Source organism: Marmota marmota, unplaced genomic scaffold, assembly GCF_001458135.2.
Source record: "Marmota marmota marmota unplaced genomic scaffold, marMar, whole genome shotgun sequence".
Classification (NCBI taxonomy): domain Eukaryota; kingdom Metazoa; phylum Chordata; class Mammalia; order Rodentia; family Sciuridae; genus Marmota; species Marmota marmota.
Window position 1 is genome coordinate 6,627,367 of NW_025999863.1, and position 16,091 is coordinate 6,643,457.

A 16,091-nucleotide genomic window follows, 5' to 3' on the forward strand; every position below is an offset into this window, starting at 1 on the left:
GGACTTTGACATATCATACATAGATGGGATATAATTTTTCACTTTTCTGTTTGTACATATTGTAGAATCACATTGGTCATTCAATCATATATATATATATATATATATATATATATATATATACATAAAATAATGATATTTGTCTCATTCTATTATCATTCCTATCCCCATATACTTTGATATTTTCTATTTTATTGTAGTATATATTTTCCAAATAATTTCTAATGATATTGTGTATTTCAGACATGTCTGTTGTAATATTTGCTTCTTCATCATGAATTTGAGTAATTCAAATTTTCTCCTTTTCTCATTACAGTGATTAAGGGTTTATCAATTTTATTTATTTTCCCAAACAACCAGGTTTTTGCTTTGTCAAGTTTTTCAATTGTTTCTCCTGAAGTCTCAGTTTTGGAAGACAGATTTTTTTGGAAATGGGTGTTGGTGATAGCTACAGAGCAAGGTGAATGTAATCCATACAAATTGATAGTGCACTTAACAAGGTACACATGTTAATTGTTGTTGCATAGATCTCATGCTAATAAATGGAAATATAAGAGAATATTTAAAAAGAAAAGAAAGAAACCCAGTGCATAGAGACTGAACATCCTTCTGAATAGAGAATGAGCCCCAAACTTCGCTGGGCTTCCATTTCCTCTTCTTTTTTCCACTGATAATATTAAAACATCCTCAGAGGATTGGATGACCTGTATCAATTTGTTTAATTGTGACCTGTGTGTGTTGAACCTCCAAGGTCACATAGTGAATAAAGAGCCTGTGCCTGCAACCTGTCACTTGAAAGCTTCTGCCCAGTGGGGCCCAGGCCTCTGTGTCCTCCCCCCATGGCTGTCTGTATGGGGAAGCTCATATGTGGCACTGTATTTATATTAACACTGAGAACAGAGCTGGAGCCTTCAGTGAGCATGAGACAGGCTGCTGCGCCTGATTTTGCCAACCATGGTCATGACCCAGCAGGGGAGCAGCTTAAAGCAGTAAGTGTGGAGGGAGAGGAGGGGTAGAGCAAGGCCTCTTTTAACACTCTCTCCTCCCTGTCAGAACTGATGTGAGGAATTTGGTAGCAACATGGGGACAGGGATAGGCAAATATTTAGCTTTGATGTGTGTGCAGTTTGGATTCTGTTTTGTTTTATGAGTTCCAGACAACACATTCAAATTTTGCTTTTCTCCAAAACTTGCTTGCTTGCTGGAGACACCTCAACCATGAAGGCATTGGGTCCCACCACTCTGTCTTTTGGCATTGCAGATTTATTATGTAGAGGATGATGGCAAAGAGGAGGACTCTGGTCCCCATGGCATATTCTCTGACAATCAAGGGTTTCCCGTGTGCCAGGCTCTGGGTTACAGTGCTAGTAAAGGTTGTTTCATTTCATGTCATCTGCAGAGTTTTCCCCAAGACACTAGTGCTTATTTTTTCCAGAAAAGGAAGGAGAACAGCATTTTTTACAACTATTATGAGGTAGACTGGTAAAGAAGAGTGAGGAGAGTTTCAATGGGTCTGACTAAATACAGACAGAGGGCACTTTCCAGGAGAATCCTGAAAAATGATTCCCTAAAGAATCTCAGGAAACATTTCACATTCCTGTCCCTCCAGGTCAATGACCCAGGACTACAGAGTCCATTTCCCGACTCCCCTCTCAGGGTACCACGTCCTCTCCAGGCGCCCTGGCCCAGGGTGCTCTCCCATTGTGAGTCCTGGCAGAACAGAGTGGACCGCGTGTCTGGTATCTGCCACAACAACTACAGCAAGGACAGCTCAGGGTCACAGGCCAGGATCACAGAGGAGCAGGCACAGGATAATCCAGCAGAGATTGCCTCCTGACCCTCCTGGGTCACCCCGCAGTTGTCCACATCCATGCCCACTCTTGGGTTCTACTCACTCAATCCCCAAAGCAGAGAAACAGTCTAGTGGTTTGTTTTCTTCCTAATCAGAGCATTGGCCAGAGTTTAAACATGTACCTCAGGTGTCCCTGTGACTTTGAACCTTTGGTTTACCTACTGAAATTTATGATTTGTGGGAAGCAATAAAAAATGTCAGTGCAATTGGAGCGAATCTGTTGCTCCAACTTGTCCTGTCTGTGCTCAGGGAAAGTTAGTACTCTGTCACTCAACATTGTCTTCTGGAATTTTTTTTTTACAACTGCATTGAGTAATCAATAAACATAAAAGAGCACTCCCAATGTGGTTAATGTGTGATGAATGTATACAATAAGGGTGAAATACATATAGGACATTATTACCAGTAGTAATGACATATTCAAGCTTATGTGTATCCATACCATTGAGCTAAAATATCCTTTTATTTAAAGTTACTGTTTCCTATTTCAGTAACAGGGCATGTTATTTTGTCCTTCTATAAGATCATGCTGTGTTTGGAGAGGAATGCCTAATCCCCTTTCACTTCTGATTCCTCAGAGTTTAACCCTTGTTTGGCACAGAGGAGGCTTAAAAATTTTTAAATGTCTTTGTTAAATATTAAATGGGCTCCTCCTTGGTTACAGAGCTTTTCCATAGTCAGTGTGGCTTCAACACACTTGGTACCCTCCTCTCTACACTTTAATCCCTTTCAGGAATGTCAAAATGAACACGACACAAGAAATAACAGCTCTTGCTTGTGTTTATATGGTGTGCACATGAGCTTCTACATTATACAGTTATTCAGAATGATGACAGAGACATCTATGGGTAACCAAAATATGAAAGAGGACTAAAGAAAGTGGCAAGTAATCTCTACTTGATGAGTTATAACTTGGAGTTACCTCATTTCAGTATTTGCTAGCATTTTGAAAATGTTTTTTATCAATAAACTCACTTCCATAAGGATTGAATTCTTTGCATGCTAAAACAATAGATGGCCAAATGTTTACTAGGTCCAGTAGTGTCATGCATGCTTTGTATGTAGGAGATAAGGGTGCTTTCATCCCCATTTGCATTAAGCAGTATGCACCCAGGGAGGTGGAGAGATGTACACACATTCCACAAATATTGGCAGGTCAGTGAGCCAAGACTGAAATGTGGATGTGTTGACCCCCGTCTCAGGATGCTGTGTCCTTTACTGAAATAAAAAGTAAAAAAAATAAAAAATATTATTCAGTATGGAAGATGACATTTCTTGGTCAATAATCACATCAGGATTATTACCAAATATACATTAGCAGTATTATTTTATTTATACACAATTCCCTTTATAAACTAAAAGTTAAATGATTTATTTGACCAGAACTGATTTGTATTAAGACACCAAACATAAGACATAGTAACATGGAGCATGCATCAATTTCTGGAATTAAAATAACTATATGCCCATATTACCAGGAAATTTTCATTTCTGTGATAGGGAGACAGACATAAGAACTTCCAATTATTTTTTGAAACAATAAACACTAGTTAAATGTTGTTCCTTCTCAGGATATGATGTTTATCATGTAAATCATTTGAAATAGCTGCATGCACTCCACAGAAACACTTCAATTCACATGACTACGTGAATTAGTCCATTTCAGGGACATAGGATTTTGACTGCATGATAGGTAGATAATTTTAGAGTTTTTAGGAAGGTCTTAAAGAAAACGGCTTATGTATATACAAATTAGAACTGACATGTATATATCAAATAAAAATTATACCCACATTGAGTTGGGGGTGTAGCTCAGTGGGAGAGCACTTGCAAAGCATGCCTAAAGCTCCTGCTTAGGCCCACAGTGCTAAAAGTAAATAATAAAAATTTAACATGTATCTATTGACTGGTAAGAGCTATTTCTTTGGGGGAGCAAGTGTGCATGAGAATGTATTCCTGAAAAGAAAAAAATGAGTGAAATTTTATAGATGGCAATCAAGTCTCTCTAAATCACCATGTCTGAAATGCATTTTGCTAAATGTTTGTTTTTTAATATGTGAAGTGGGTCTTTTGACAGCACAAGTACATAGTATTATATATAGTATATATAGTACATAGTACAATTTCTACATACTGGCAAGGATTCTAAGGCACTGATTCTCAACCCTGGTGTAGGAAAACAACAACAATATTTTAAAATATTCACAGCTATATATAGTGATAAAGGAGATTACAATATAAGGAAGATTGTAATACCAGTTTTATATTAATACTAGACGCTGTGAATATATTGTCTCCATTTTTTATATGAGTAAATGCCCAAAGAGTATTTATCATATTTCTGTTAATTTCTTCTTTTGAATTTTTTGCTGAATTATCACAGTGTTCCCTCCAAAATAATAACCCAAATGGCCTTCAAGTAGCTGAGGTAAAAAAAAATTGCCTCCAAGGACAGAAAATATTGATGTGAAAGTCTATTAATTGGTGTAAGAAGGAGGGACAGACTCACACAGGTTTGGGGGATTTCCCTGGTTCTACAGTCCTCAACCATTCATCAAAGAGTTTAAAATCACAAAAACAATGAGGTGTTAACCACAGGACACTGGACATTAATTAAAAAAAAAGAACTGTCTGCCTTTGTAGAAATTTTATGGGGATTGCAAGGGTCTGAAACAAATAATGTGCATAAAATATAGAATTCCAAATTATGTTACAGCATTTCATTTCTGTTTCAATACTGACATGTGCAGGGCACACAAACGCCATATCTGTGATCTGTGATGCTAGTGCTTGTGCATGTAGTTAAAACACTTATTAAACTGTGAGGGCCACTTAAGCTAAGGGTACAAGTTCTATATTAAATAATTTTTAAAATACAAAGAAATTTGAGCAGGGATGTCAACTCCAAGAAAGGACTAATCCCCAAACCCAACAAGCTGAAAGTCTCATGGGCAATAACATGTTTTCTGATGTGAACTAACAACTTTAGGTAAATATTCAGTGAATACAATCCTAGTTCTTAGACGGTGTTTAAAATAATTGAAATCAAAGGAATTGGTATCATTGTTTGAGTATTTGACATTTACTTGTTCCCTTTTCCAACCTTATTTTCTTTTTCAATAGTTGCCCAAGCAGAATAGAAGCTCAAAACCTATCACGTGTCTCAGAATTCTCTCATGGAACTGTCAGACGACCCAGACCTGCAGTCCATCCACTTTGGACTGTTCCTGTCCATGTACCTGGTCACAGTGCTGGGGAACCTGCTCATCATCATGGCTGTCAGCTCTGACCCCCACCTCCACACCCCCATGTACTTCTTCCTCTCCAACCTGTTCTTGGCTGACATCGGCTTCATCTCCACCATGATCCCGAAGGTGCTCGTGAACACCCAGACTCACAGAACAGCCATCTCCTATGTGGGCTGCCTGACACAGATGTCTCTTTTTCTCATTTTTGGATCTATGGATGCTCTGCTTCTGACTGTGATGGCCTATGACCGATATGTGGCCATCTGTCACCCTCTGCATTACTTAGTCATCATGAACCCTCAACTCTGTGGCTTCTTAGTTCTTGTGTCTTTTTTGGTTAGTCTTTTTGACTCCCAACTTCACAATTTAATCATCTTACAATTTACTAACTTAAAAGGTGTAGAAATTTCTAATTTCTTCTGTGACCCTTCTCAACTTCTTAACCTTGCCTATCCTGACACCTTCTCTAATAACATCCTCAAGTATTTTCTTGGTGCCATATATGGCATTTTCCCCATCTCAGGGATCCTTTTCTCATACTATAAAATAATTTCCTCCATTCTGAGCATCCCATCCTCACGGGGGAGGTACAAAGCCTTCTTTACCTGTGGCTCTCACCTGGCAGTTGTTTGCTTGTTTTTTTGGGACAGGCTTTGGAGCGTACCTTGGATCAGCTGTGTCCCATTCTCCCAGAAAAGTTGTGGTGGCTTCAGTGATGTGCACTGACGTCACCCCCATATTGAATCCTTTCATCTACAGCCTGAGGAACAGGGACATTAAAAGTGCTCTGAGGAGGCTGCACAGCAGGACTGTCTAAACCCAGGACGTTTGGTGTCCAGCAGTAGGGTATTTTGGAAAATGTAGTGAAGTCAGACATCTAGTCCTTTCAATCTCATCTCCTTCAAAACATTAATGACTTTAATTTCTCATCACATTTCATATAAGAATGCTTGCAAACAGGATTGGAAAAGGGGGTCTGGGGAATTTTCAAAATGGGAACAAATTATCACTTTGAGATGGTGAAAAATTTCTTGAGATGGATGATGATGATAGTTTCACAACAATGTCAATGTAATTAAGGCTGTTGTGCTGTGTACTTGAAAATGGTAAAAACTGTAATGGTTTTGAGATTTAAATTTACCACAGTTTATTTTTCTTGCCTAATTTCTTTAACAAATATTTCAAGGATGGTATTGAATAGAGGTGATGGAAGTGTACATTTTTGCCTTGTTCCTGAATTTGGGAAGGAAGAATAAAGAAACATAAGTCATGTGCAAGAAGTCTAATTGTCTATTTGCTGAAGATATCATCCTATTCTTGAAGATCCTAAAAACTGCACCAATGGTTTCTTTCTTTTTTTTTTTGTTTTCTTTAGTATATTGAATATCTTTCTAAAATAAACTATGAGAAAGCCATTCTAATTCAATAGAAGAGATGCTGAAAGATTCAAGATTAACACCCATTATTAGCAATGTAAAACAGAGCAAAAGATCCTTGAATTATGCTTGTAGAATTCTGCCCCCATGGGAGAAGGGTCAAGCCGAAATCCATTAATGGGAAAGATGAAGAAAGATGGGCTCTCAGAGCAGGGGTTTCTGGCTAAAAGCTGTTCCTTGCTCACTGTGTCAATGTTTTTTCTCCCAGCCCCCTCAGCCTAATTCTTTAGGCTAAGATGGTGGAGATGATGTTTGCTGTAGTAGAGAAAGAAAGTGGCAGGCTGAACCCAGGGAGAGTGCTGAAAAGCTTTCTGAGTCATGCTTGGCTCAGGGTTCTCCAGGGAAGATGGACAGAGGAGCTAGAAGTCCAGGTGGCAGGACACGCCTGGATAGCAAAGAGAGAGAGTCTGCAATGCCCATACAAGGGACAGCAGTCCAAACCCTATCTTGCATAAGCAGATGGAGTCTGACAAAGACTTGCCCTAAACTGTCTCCCCTGTGGGACTGACCTAGCCCTAGTAAGCCCTTGGTGGGCAGCCTGGGAGAGCGGGGGTCAGGGTAGCCCAGTGTTGGACAGGACACCATGGGAGACAGACCCCCATGTGTTTTCTGGCTCATCTCCATCTCTCAAAGCTTTTGGACATGCACACAGCTGGAGGAGCTCTCCATGGCAGAGAACTTTGGAAAGCTCCCTCTAGTGAGACTGGGCAGGGGTGGCAGGGTTGGGGTGGGGACTGCCTTGAGAAAGCAGCTGAGGAAAGGTTTGTTGAGCTTGTAAACATATTGAGCAATTCTGTAGTATACAACATCAGCACACAAAAACCAGGTGCTTTTTTACATGTGAATGATGAATATGTTGAGAAAGAAATCAGGAAAACAATTCCATTCACACTAGCCTCAAAAGATCTTCAGAATTAATTTAACCAAAGAGATGAAAGACCTCCTCAAAGAAAAGTATGGAAGGCTAGAAAAAGTAAGAGAGAAGACACCAGAAAATGGAAAGCCCTCCCATGTTCAGAGTTAGGAAAAATTAATATTGTTAAAATGGCCACGTTACCAAGAAATCTACAGGAGTCAATGCAATATTCATCAAAATATAGTTCTGAGAAGAACTGGAAATAACAGTTCTAAAATCTGTGTGGAAGAACAAGAGACTCAGAATAGCCAATGCAACTCAGATGCAGAATAACCAAAGCAGAGTAGAGCTGAAGGCATCACAATACTCAATATTGAAATACTGAAATCCTTCGGGATTTAGATAACATGGATCAATTTGTCTAATTATGAGCTTTTTGCATTAAACCTCCAAGGTCATATGAATGTCAATTATCAGCCTGTAGCCCTTCAGCTTGATCTATTTGATCCACTGGCCTCCATGATCGTGTTTCTTCCTTCCATGGTTCTGCATCAAGAAGCTCCTATTTGAGACTGAATTGATAGCAATCTTAGGGACTGAACAGGCACTCAATGGGCACCAAGCAGGAGAGGGGCATTAGATCTGTGTTCTTTGGTTATAACCCAGCAGAGATGCACCATACACCAGTGAATCCTGAAGTAGACATTGGGTGGAGGAAGGTCCATTAGAAATGTTGTTTCCTCCTCCTCAGGTAAAATATCACACTTTGACTAGCTAAACAGGAGGATACCAATATGCTAAATTTCATAATCCATTCTCCAAATGCCACATCAAAAATGCCACAATTAAAATCAGATGACTGAAGACTTGTGTTTCAAAACAAGAACCCCACAATGCCATCCAAAACCAAACAACAGAGGTCATTCCTTGGGCTTCTACTATTTAATGTGTGGTTTGTGGATGACTTGCTTAAGAGAACTGAAAGGCAGGAAAGAAGCAGGGAGGCCCATGTTGGGGTTGAGGGAAAGAAAAAAGGGCTTCTAGAAAAAACAATGATTTCAGATTGGAGAATATTGCTCCAGAAAATAGAAAGGATTTATGAAAAAATAGAAAAAAATGAGATTAAAGAGAATATAGGAGTATAAAAGACAGGGTGCTGTCCATGCTTTGGATACTTTGGACACAGGCATCAAGCATTCTCTTCCTCTAATTAAAAAATGTAGGTGTGTGTAAGGAGTTGAATGACACATCAAATAATAATGAAATAATCCCAAGATCATTGGGTTGCTTACAACTGTGAAATATTACTGAGGGTGTATGGACCTCAGCCTGAATACTTTAATCATAAATATTTTTTATTAAAAATATACACAGAGATCTGGGGTTGTAGTTCAGTGGCAGAACACTTGCCTAGCATGTGTGAAGCACTGGGCTCCATCCTTGGCACCACATAAAAATAAACAAACAAAATAAAGAGAAGCTGTCCATCAGCCAATACAAAAAAATAAATAAAAATTAAAAAAAAAGTAAAATACAGTGTTTGGGCCTGCATGTTTCCTTCTTCTTGTCCTCTGTTCTATTTAGAAGGTATATAAGCAATATAGAAGCATAGAATCTAACATGTGTCTCAAAGTTACATCTCCTGGGACTCTCAAAGGATCCAGAACTACAGCCCACCCTCTTTGGGATGTTCCTGTCCATATTCCTGGTTGGATTGTTTGGGAACCTGCTCATCCTCCTGGCCATCAAATCTGATTCCCCCTGCCCTCCTTCATATATTTATTCCTCTCCAAAGTGTCATTAGCATGCATTTTTAAATCTCCACCATCCAAAATAAGACTCATCGCCTATGTGCACTTCTTGACACAGATCTCTTTTTATCATTATTGGGAACATAGCTGATCTGCTTCTGACTGTGTTGGCCTATGACATCTTTTTGGCTTTCTGTCATCCTACATTACCCAGTCATCATGAGCTTTGGCCTCTGTGACTTATTAATTTTTATGTCTTTTTGGTTAGACTTTTGGATTATTAGCTGAAAATTTGGTTGTCTTACAATTTACTGACTTCAAGGGTGTGAAATTTTCTAGTTTCAGCTGCTTTATCTTACCTGTTCTGACACCTATTCTAATAATATTGTAAAGTATCTTATTGTTTATATTTATGGCTCCCCTCATCTCAGGAATCCTGTTTCTTAATGTAAAATTATTTCCGCTATTCTGAGAATCCACCCACAGGTGGAAAGTACAAAGCCTTGTCTACCTGTGGATCTCATCTGTCAGTTGTCTGCTTATTTTTCAAAACATGCATAGAAGTGAACCTCAGACCAGCTATATAATTTTATTCTTGAAAGTTTGTGGTTACTTCACTGATGTACTCCTCTGCTGAATCCCCACATCTATGGTGTAAGGATCAGGGACATTAAAAGTGTCCTAGGGAGGCTCCACAGGACCTGTGGCATCCAACTGGAATATATATTGTAAAATGTTGCAAAGCTAAACACCTATTCCTCTCCATTTAGCCTCCTTGGTAACATTATTTTTGTAGTTCCATGGCTTTAATTTCTTGTCAGGTATCATAGGACACTGGGGTAGCCACTGCTGAGGATGGTGTTTTTGGGAGTTTTTAAAATGAAAACAAATCCTCCATTTGCAAATGTGAATATTTTCTGGAGATGGACGGTGATGATAGTTTACTGCAATGTCAGTGTAATTAATGCCTATAAATGTGCACTTGGCAGGGAAGAAATTGCATTTTCCCCAAATATTGATTTTACTGTAATAAAATGTAAATAAAAGCAAAATTTATCCCTAAACAGAAATTAAAGAAATTAATTATACCCAGGAGATTATTTTTCAGTAGTGGAAGGACTACAAACACCTTTTGACATTTTCTCCTCCTCTTCCTCCAACATTAATATGAGGAAGTCCTTAGAGTGGGCCAATTTACCTAATTATGAGCTTTGAGCATTGAGTCTCCAAGGTCCTATAAAAGTCAATGTCAGCTTGTGTCTCTAGTCCCTCAGCTCAATGGCTCCAGTCTAATGTATGCCGTACCTATGTCTCTTCCTTCCATGGTTTGGATCAGGAGGCTGCGCTGATATCAATCCTAAAGCCTGAGCAGGAGGTCATTTACTACCAAGGAGGGAGGAGTGTTGGAACCACAGTCCTTCATCATGACCCACCAGAGACACAGGGCAAATCAGAAAGTGTAGGAACTGAAGGATGGAGGAGGGACTACCCAAAGCATTTTTTTCTCTTCATCAGGAAAGTCAAAATATCTAGGTAGTTGTATTGGAGAAGAATAATGTGCAAAATTTTACTTATGAGCACTCTGAGTTTGCATATATGATTTTTGCAAGAGAAATCTTTCCTCCCACACTCTGCTTTCCATAGCCTGTTATCCACCATAGCCAAAAAAAAAAAAAAAAAAAGTGCACCCTTTTCAACTGTGTCCTAAGCACTGTGATAGTATCTATAGGCTCATGAATCTTTATTGGAGAATTTTGAGTGCCAAGTGCTGAGCTATGTGATCCATGTAGATTGTTTGAATTTATCTGCAAAGTTCTTTCTAAGGTATAAGTTCTACATTATTTTTACAAAGACCAAAGGAGCACAGCTGTTTATGTAAATTTGTTCTAGGTGTTTAGGTTGGGTAGAATAACTGAAGCCATGTTTGACTTGAGCTGTGGATTTGAGACACAGGGTGTCTGGGCTCAACAATGCTGACAGGTTGTCCCCTCTCAAGCCAACCATGCATTTCTTTTTCAGGATGGGACTTTACTATTGCTCCCATTTTGGAATTTCTGTTAGGTCTAGGGATACAATAATGTGTGACATTTGCTTCACAAATTCAGGTAGAATGGATGAGATGACTGAGATCTAAGACAAAGAAGGCACACAATAATTCTACACAGACCTCCCTCCTTCCCCCACTCTGGGATGTCCTTGCAACTGTCCATATCCTCCTGTTCTCATAAATAGAGCCCTCAATTTGAGAAGGGGACATAGTGTAACATCTTTATTTCATTACTATGCAGGAAACTGGAAAGAGTTATTAATGTATTTGTTATGTGCCTGCAGTTCAGCCTCTGGATTATGTTCAAATATTCTTAAGGTTGGAAAATAATGAAAAAATTAGCACATCAGACTCAGAGTTTCACAATTTCATTTTCACTGCTGCTGTTGGCTCCAACTTAGTATTTCTTGAATATACTTCATGTTGTTAGTATCTCTGAAAATCAGTATTGTCATTCAAATAGATTTCTAGTTGATACAGATGTATTAAGTAGAGATTAAAAAGAAAATGGGTATTCCCTACATGATTAATATGTGATGAATGTATAAAACAGGGGAAAATAAAAGTTGGCTGGTTATTATTAATATGGCAATATGGCAAGGTTAATCTACATACTCCTTCAAATAAAATGTCTTATGACCTGAAGTTAGTCAGCCTTTTCCTGTAATGTTGTATTTTAATTGTGTCCTTATATGCTGTATGTTTGGAGAGGATTGTCTTATTTCTGATTCCCCAGAGCCTTTAATGTATTTGGTATAAAGGACATAAAAAATAAAAAAAATGTTAAAGACTGGATAGAACTTCCTTTGTTCACAGATCCTGGCCATAATCTGGGTGTCTTCAACACACTTGGGGCTTTCCTGTCTGTGCTTTCACCTTCTTAGGAACGTGCCATAGAACAAGAGATATGATGTAACAACTCTTGTTTTTGCCGTTGTCATGGGCCCATGGGTCCTATACTTATGCTTCACAGCATCTAAAGCATTCAGTTATTTTTTAAACAACAACAGAGATTTTCATAGGCATAAGAAAAGCAAACTAGGTACTAATGGGAGTGCCAGGAAACCTCCTTTATTGGGCTGAGACACATGTTAGACTTCCACATCATTCCATCCTTCTAGTGTCCTTTGACAATAGTGTTCACCAGCAGATAGCAAGTAGGTAAACAGAGAACAGACTGTTTTCTTAGTGATTTCTTAAGAAAAACCCCACAACGATCAAGTATTTATTAAGATGCAAACATGTATATTACGAGCTATACATGGTGTGACCATGAGTGTTCTTCTTCCTATTTCCATTAAGTAGTACGAGCACAGAGAGGTACTACTTGTATAACAGATCCATATACATGCCAAGAATGTGTATTAGTAACTCCTAGTGCAGGCTATTTTCTCTTTTACTAGAGTCAATTGTAGATAATACTCCCAATACAATATAAATTTTCTGGAGTAGATACTTCAGATTAATTGTTCTTAGCTGGGTCTCAGGGGTAATTTTGATAGTGCATATTAGGAAAACTGTGGGTACACATGATGATGAATTTTTTTTTCCTGAGACAATATATATAGGTGATTAATAATAATATTAACATTCATCCACAGTGGATGTCAAAAAACTATCTACCACACACTCATTATAATTTTCACTTGTGTGAAATAGACATAACAAAATTTTTTGGGGGGTACTGGGTATTGAACTCAGGGGCACTCAACCACTGAGCCACATCCCCAGACTATTTTGTATTTTATTTAGAGACAGGGTCTCACTGAGTTTCTTACCACCTCCCTTTTGCTGAGGCTGGCTCTGAACTCTCCATTCTCCTACTTCAGCCTCCCAACTTGCTGGGATTACAGGTATGTGCTACTGTGCCCAGGTAGACATAACATTTTTGAAAGTCGTAGTATAATAATAAACTTAAAAGTTACATGATGTCCCTTTCTCAGGTCATGCTGTACATCACTTAAAGCTTTGGAGACAGGTATTTGTACTTCACAGGGAGACTTAAAAGCACATGTTGATGTCCAGTAGTACATTTCAGGGACAAGAGAAGTTGTGCTGTGCACTCCTTAGATGAACTTATTTACCTTTTGGAATTTTCTGAGAAAACTGTTTATGAATAAATAAATCAATTGTTATGGAAACATTGACAGCAGCATCTGTCCACCAAATTCATGATAGTAGCTATGTTTGGAGGAGAGCTATGCAGAAGAAAGGAATCATTTAGAGGTACCAAGAGCTCAAATTTCAAAGATAATAATTCAAATCTTGATATAATTTTAGTTGTGAAACAATTATTACCAAATATTTATATTTTCAAATTGATATTCTGTTTTATTCATGTAATAACAAGTAATGAGACTGCACCATATCTTAAATCTTAATGCCAGTTATAATTTAAGACAGTCAGATATTCTCATGAAATTGGGTTTGGTGTGACACCAGGCTATCTGAATGTTTTAAGATTTACATAGGTAAATATGTTGATACACAAGATTGAAAACCACTAGTTAAGCAATATATTTTATTTAAAAATTTCTTACAACAATGATGCAAATTAGGTCATATTTTTTATTTCTTTGACCATTTGAAGAATCTGTTCCTGTGTGTTCACAATGGTTCATGTGCTTTTCTCTTTTGCCTCTTATCTCAATTAAATCATAGTGAGACCTGACAAAAATCATAATCCTGAGTTTTCTTCACAGAGCAGAACTAATTATAATTCATATTAAAGTTTTTTTTTTAGATTTTTTAGTTATCAATGGACTTTATTTATTTACTTATATGTGGTGCTGAGGATCTAACCCAGTACCTCATGCATGCTAGGCAAGCACTCTACACTGAGCCACAACCCCAGCCCCTGATGTGAATATTTATATGATAATCAAAAAAGGTTGGAACTTAAACTGGGTTTTGGGGGCATATAACTGGTGTAATGAGAGTGATTATGATCAGAAAAAAATAGTGCTGGATGGGAGCATGTCATCGTAGATTATTCTATGAAAAACCAAACAGGAAATTAAATTCGGTGCATGCATGATGATGTCATAGTGAACTTAATTGCCAGGCATGGTGGAACATGCCTGTAATCCAGAGGCTTGGGAGGCCGAGGCAGGGGTATTGTGAGTTCAAAGCCAGCCTCAGCAAGGGCTAGGTGCTAAGCAACTCAGTGAGACCCTGTGTCTAAATTAAATACAAAATAGGGCTGGGGGTATGGCTCAGTGGTTGAGTGCCCCTGAGTTCAATCCCCAGTATATAAAAAAAAACAAACTCAGCTGTTATGTATAACTATTAGACACTAATAGCTCTTATGGGGTGTTTATAAATATTCTTCGTAAAAGGGATTTGTACCATTGTCTTAGTATATGGTAATGTATAACAGACTGCCTCTTAATTTCTTTTAATAAACTGTGTTTTTTTCCTCAAAGACTAAGCAATGTTTCTTATAATATTTTTTTTTTCTGGAGAGTAGACTGCATTTTACTGTGGTCATTATCTTGCTATGTGGAGTGTTCTTGGTTTTCTAACATTGTTCACTTGAGTGTCTCTAAATCAGGTATGTAGGTTGGGTGCAGAGATTCATGACTGTAATACACACTTCTAGGCTTGCTGAGGAAAGAGATCTATTTCAAGGCCAGTCTGGGCAACTTTAGGGAGACCCTGTCTGTCTCAAAGTAAAATAAAAGTGGATGGATATACAGTTTAGTAGAGTATTTGCCCTGTGTGAGACCCTGGGTTTGCTTTCTAGTATGGCAAAAAAAATGTGTATGCACAGAAGGGATAAATGATACATAGAATAGTATTGAGAAAGTTCCAAGAGAATTTGGTCAGACTGTGAAAGGCTGGTGAAGGTGTACAAATCTGAGTCTGAATGCTCTAATGATAAATGATTCAGTTAAATGTACCTATGGAGTGATGGATGCTGCTCATTTGTTTCCTTTTTCCCAACTTGTTTTCTGTCAAAGGTGTCCCAGCATTATAGATGAACTAAATGTAACAGCCATCTTAGAATTCCAACTCCTGGGATTCTCAGAGGATCCAGACCAGCAACCAATCCTCTTTGGACTGTTGCAGTTCATGTACCTGGTCACTATTCTTGGGAACCTGCTCATCATCCTGGTGGTCAGCTCTGAATCCCACCTTCACACCCCCATGTACTTCTTCCTCTCCAACCTGTCCTTGACTGACATATTTTTCATTTCCACCACAGTCCCAAGAATGATTGTGAACATTATAACTCACAGAGCCATCTCCTATGTGGGTGGCCTGTCACAGATGTTCTTTTTTATCATTTTTGGATGTATGGATGGTATGCTTCTGACTGTGATGGCCTATGACCGTTTTGTGGCCATCTGTCACCCTGTGCATTACTTAGTCATCATGAATCCTCACCTCTGCAGCTTCTTAGTTTTTATTTCTTTCTTGTTTAGCATTTTTGTATCCCAGATTCACATTCTGATTGCATTAGAATTTACCAGCTTCACAGAGGTAGAGATTTCTAATTTCTTCTGTGACCCTGCTCAAGTTCTGAGTCTTTCCTGTTCTTACAGTTTCTTTGGTCTCATTATCAAGTATTTTATTGGTGCCATCTCTGGTTTTTTCCCAGTCTCAGGGATCCTTTTCTCTTACTATAAAATAGTTACCTCCATTCTGAGGATCCCATCCTTGGGTGGGAAGTACAAGGCCTTCTCCATTTGTGGGTCTCACCTGTCTGTTGTTTGCGTATTTTATGGAACAGGAATTGGAGTCTACCTTGGTTCAGCTGAGTCATCCTCCCCCAAGAAAGATGTGGTGTCTTCAGTGATGTACAGTGTGGTCACCCCCATGCTGAACCCCTTCATCTACAGCCTGAGGAATGAGGACATTAAAAGTACCCTAAGGTGGCTCCACAGTAGAAGAGTCTAA

General features: G+C 38.5%; 1 protein-coding gene and 1 pseudogene across 1 annotated transcript; both read left to right on the forward strand.

Moving 5' to 3' along the window:
* Positions 1 to 5,012: 5,012 nt before the first annotated feature.
* Positions 5,013 to 5,916, forward strand: LOC107157531 (annotated as a pseudogene).
* Positions 5,917 to 15,263: 9,347 nt separating this feature from the next.
* LOC107157532 (olfactory receptor 18-like) lies at positions 15,264 to 16,091 on the forward strand. The gene has a single exon (XM_015503893.2). It carries the CDS (start codon positions 15,264 to 15,266, stop codon positions 16,089 to 16,091), a length of 828 nt encoding a protein of 275 aa, XP_015359379.2.

Bases quoted from the DNA above. Each gene is read 5' to 3' on its own strand.
- LOC107157532 (XM_015503893.2), top strand. From the start codon at position 15,264: ATGTACCTGGTCACTATTCTTGGGAACCTGCTCATCATCCTGGTGGTC.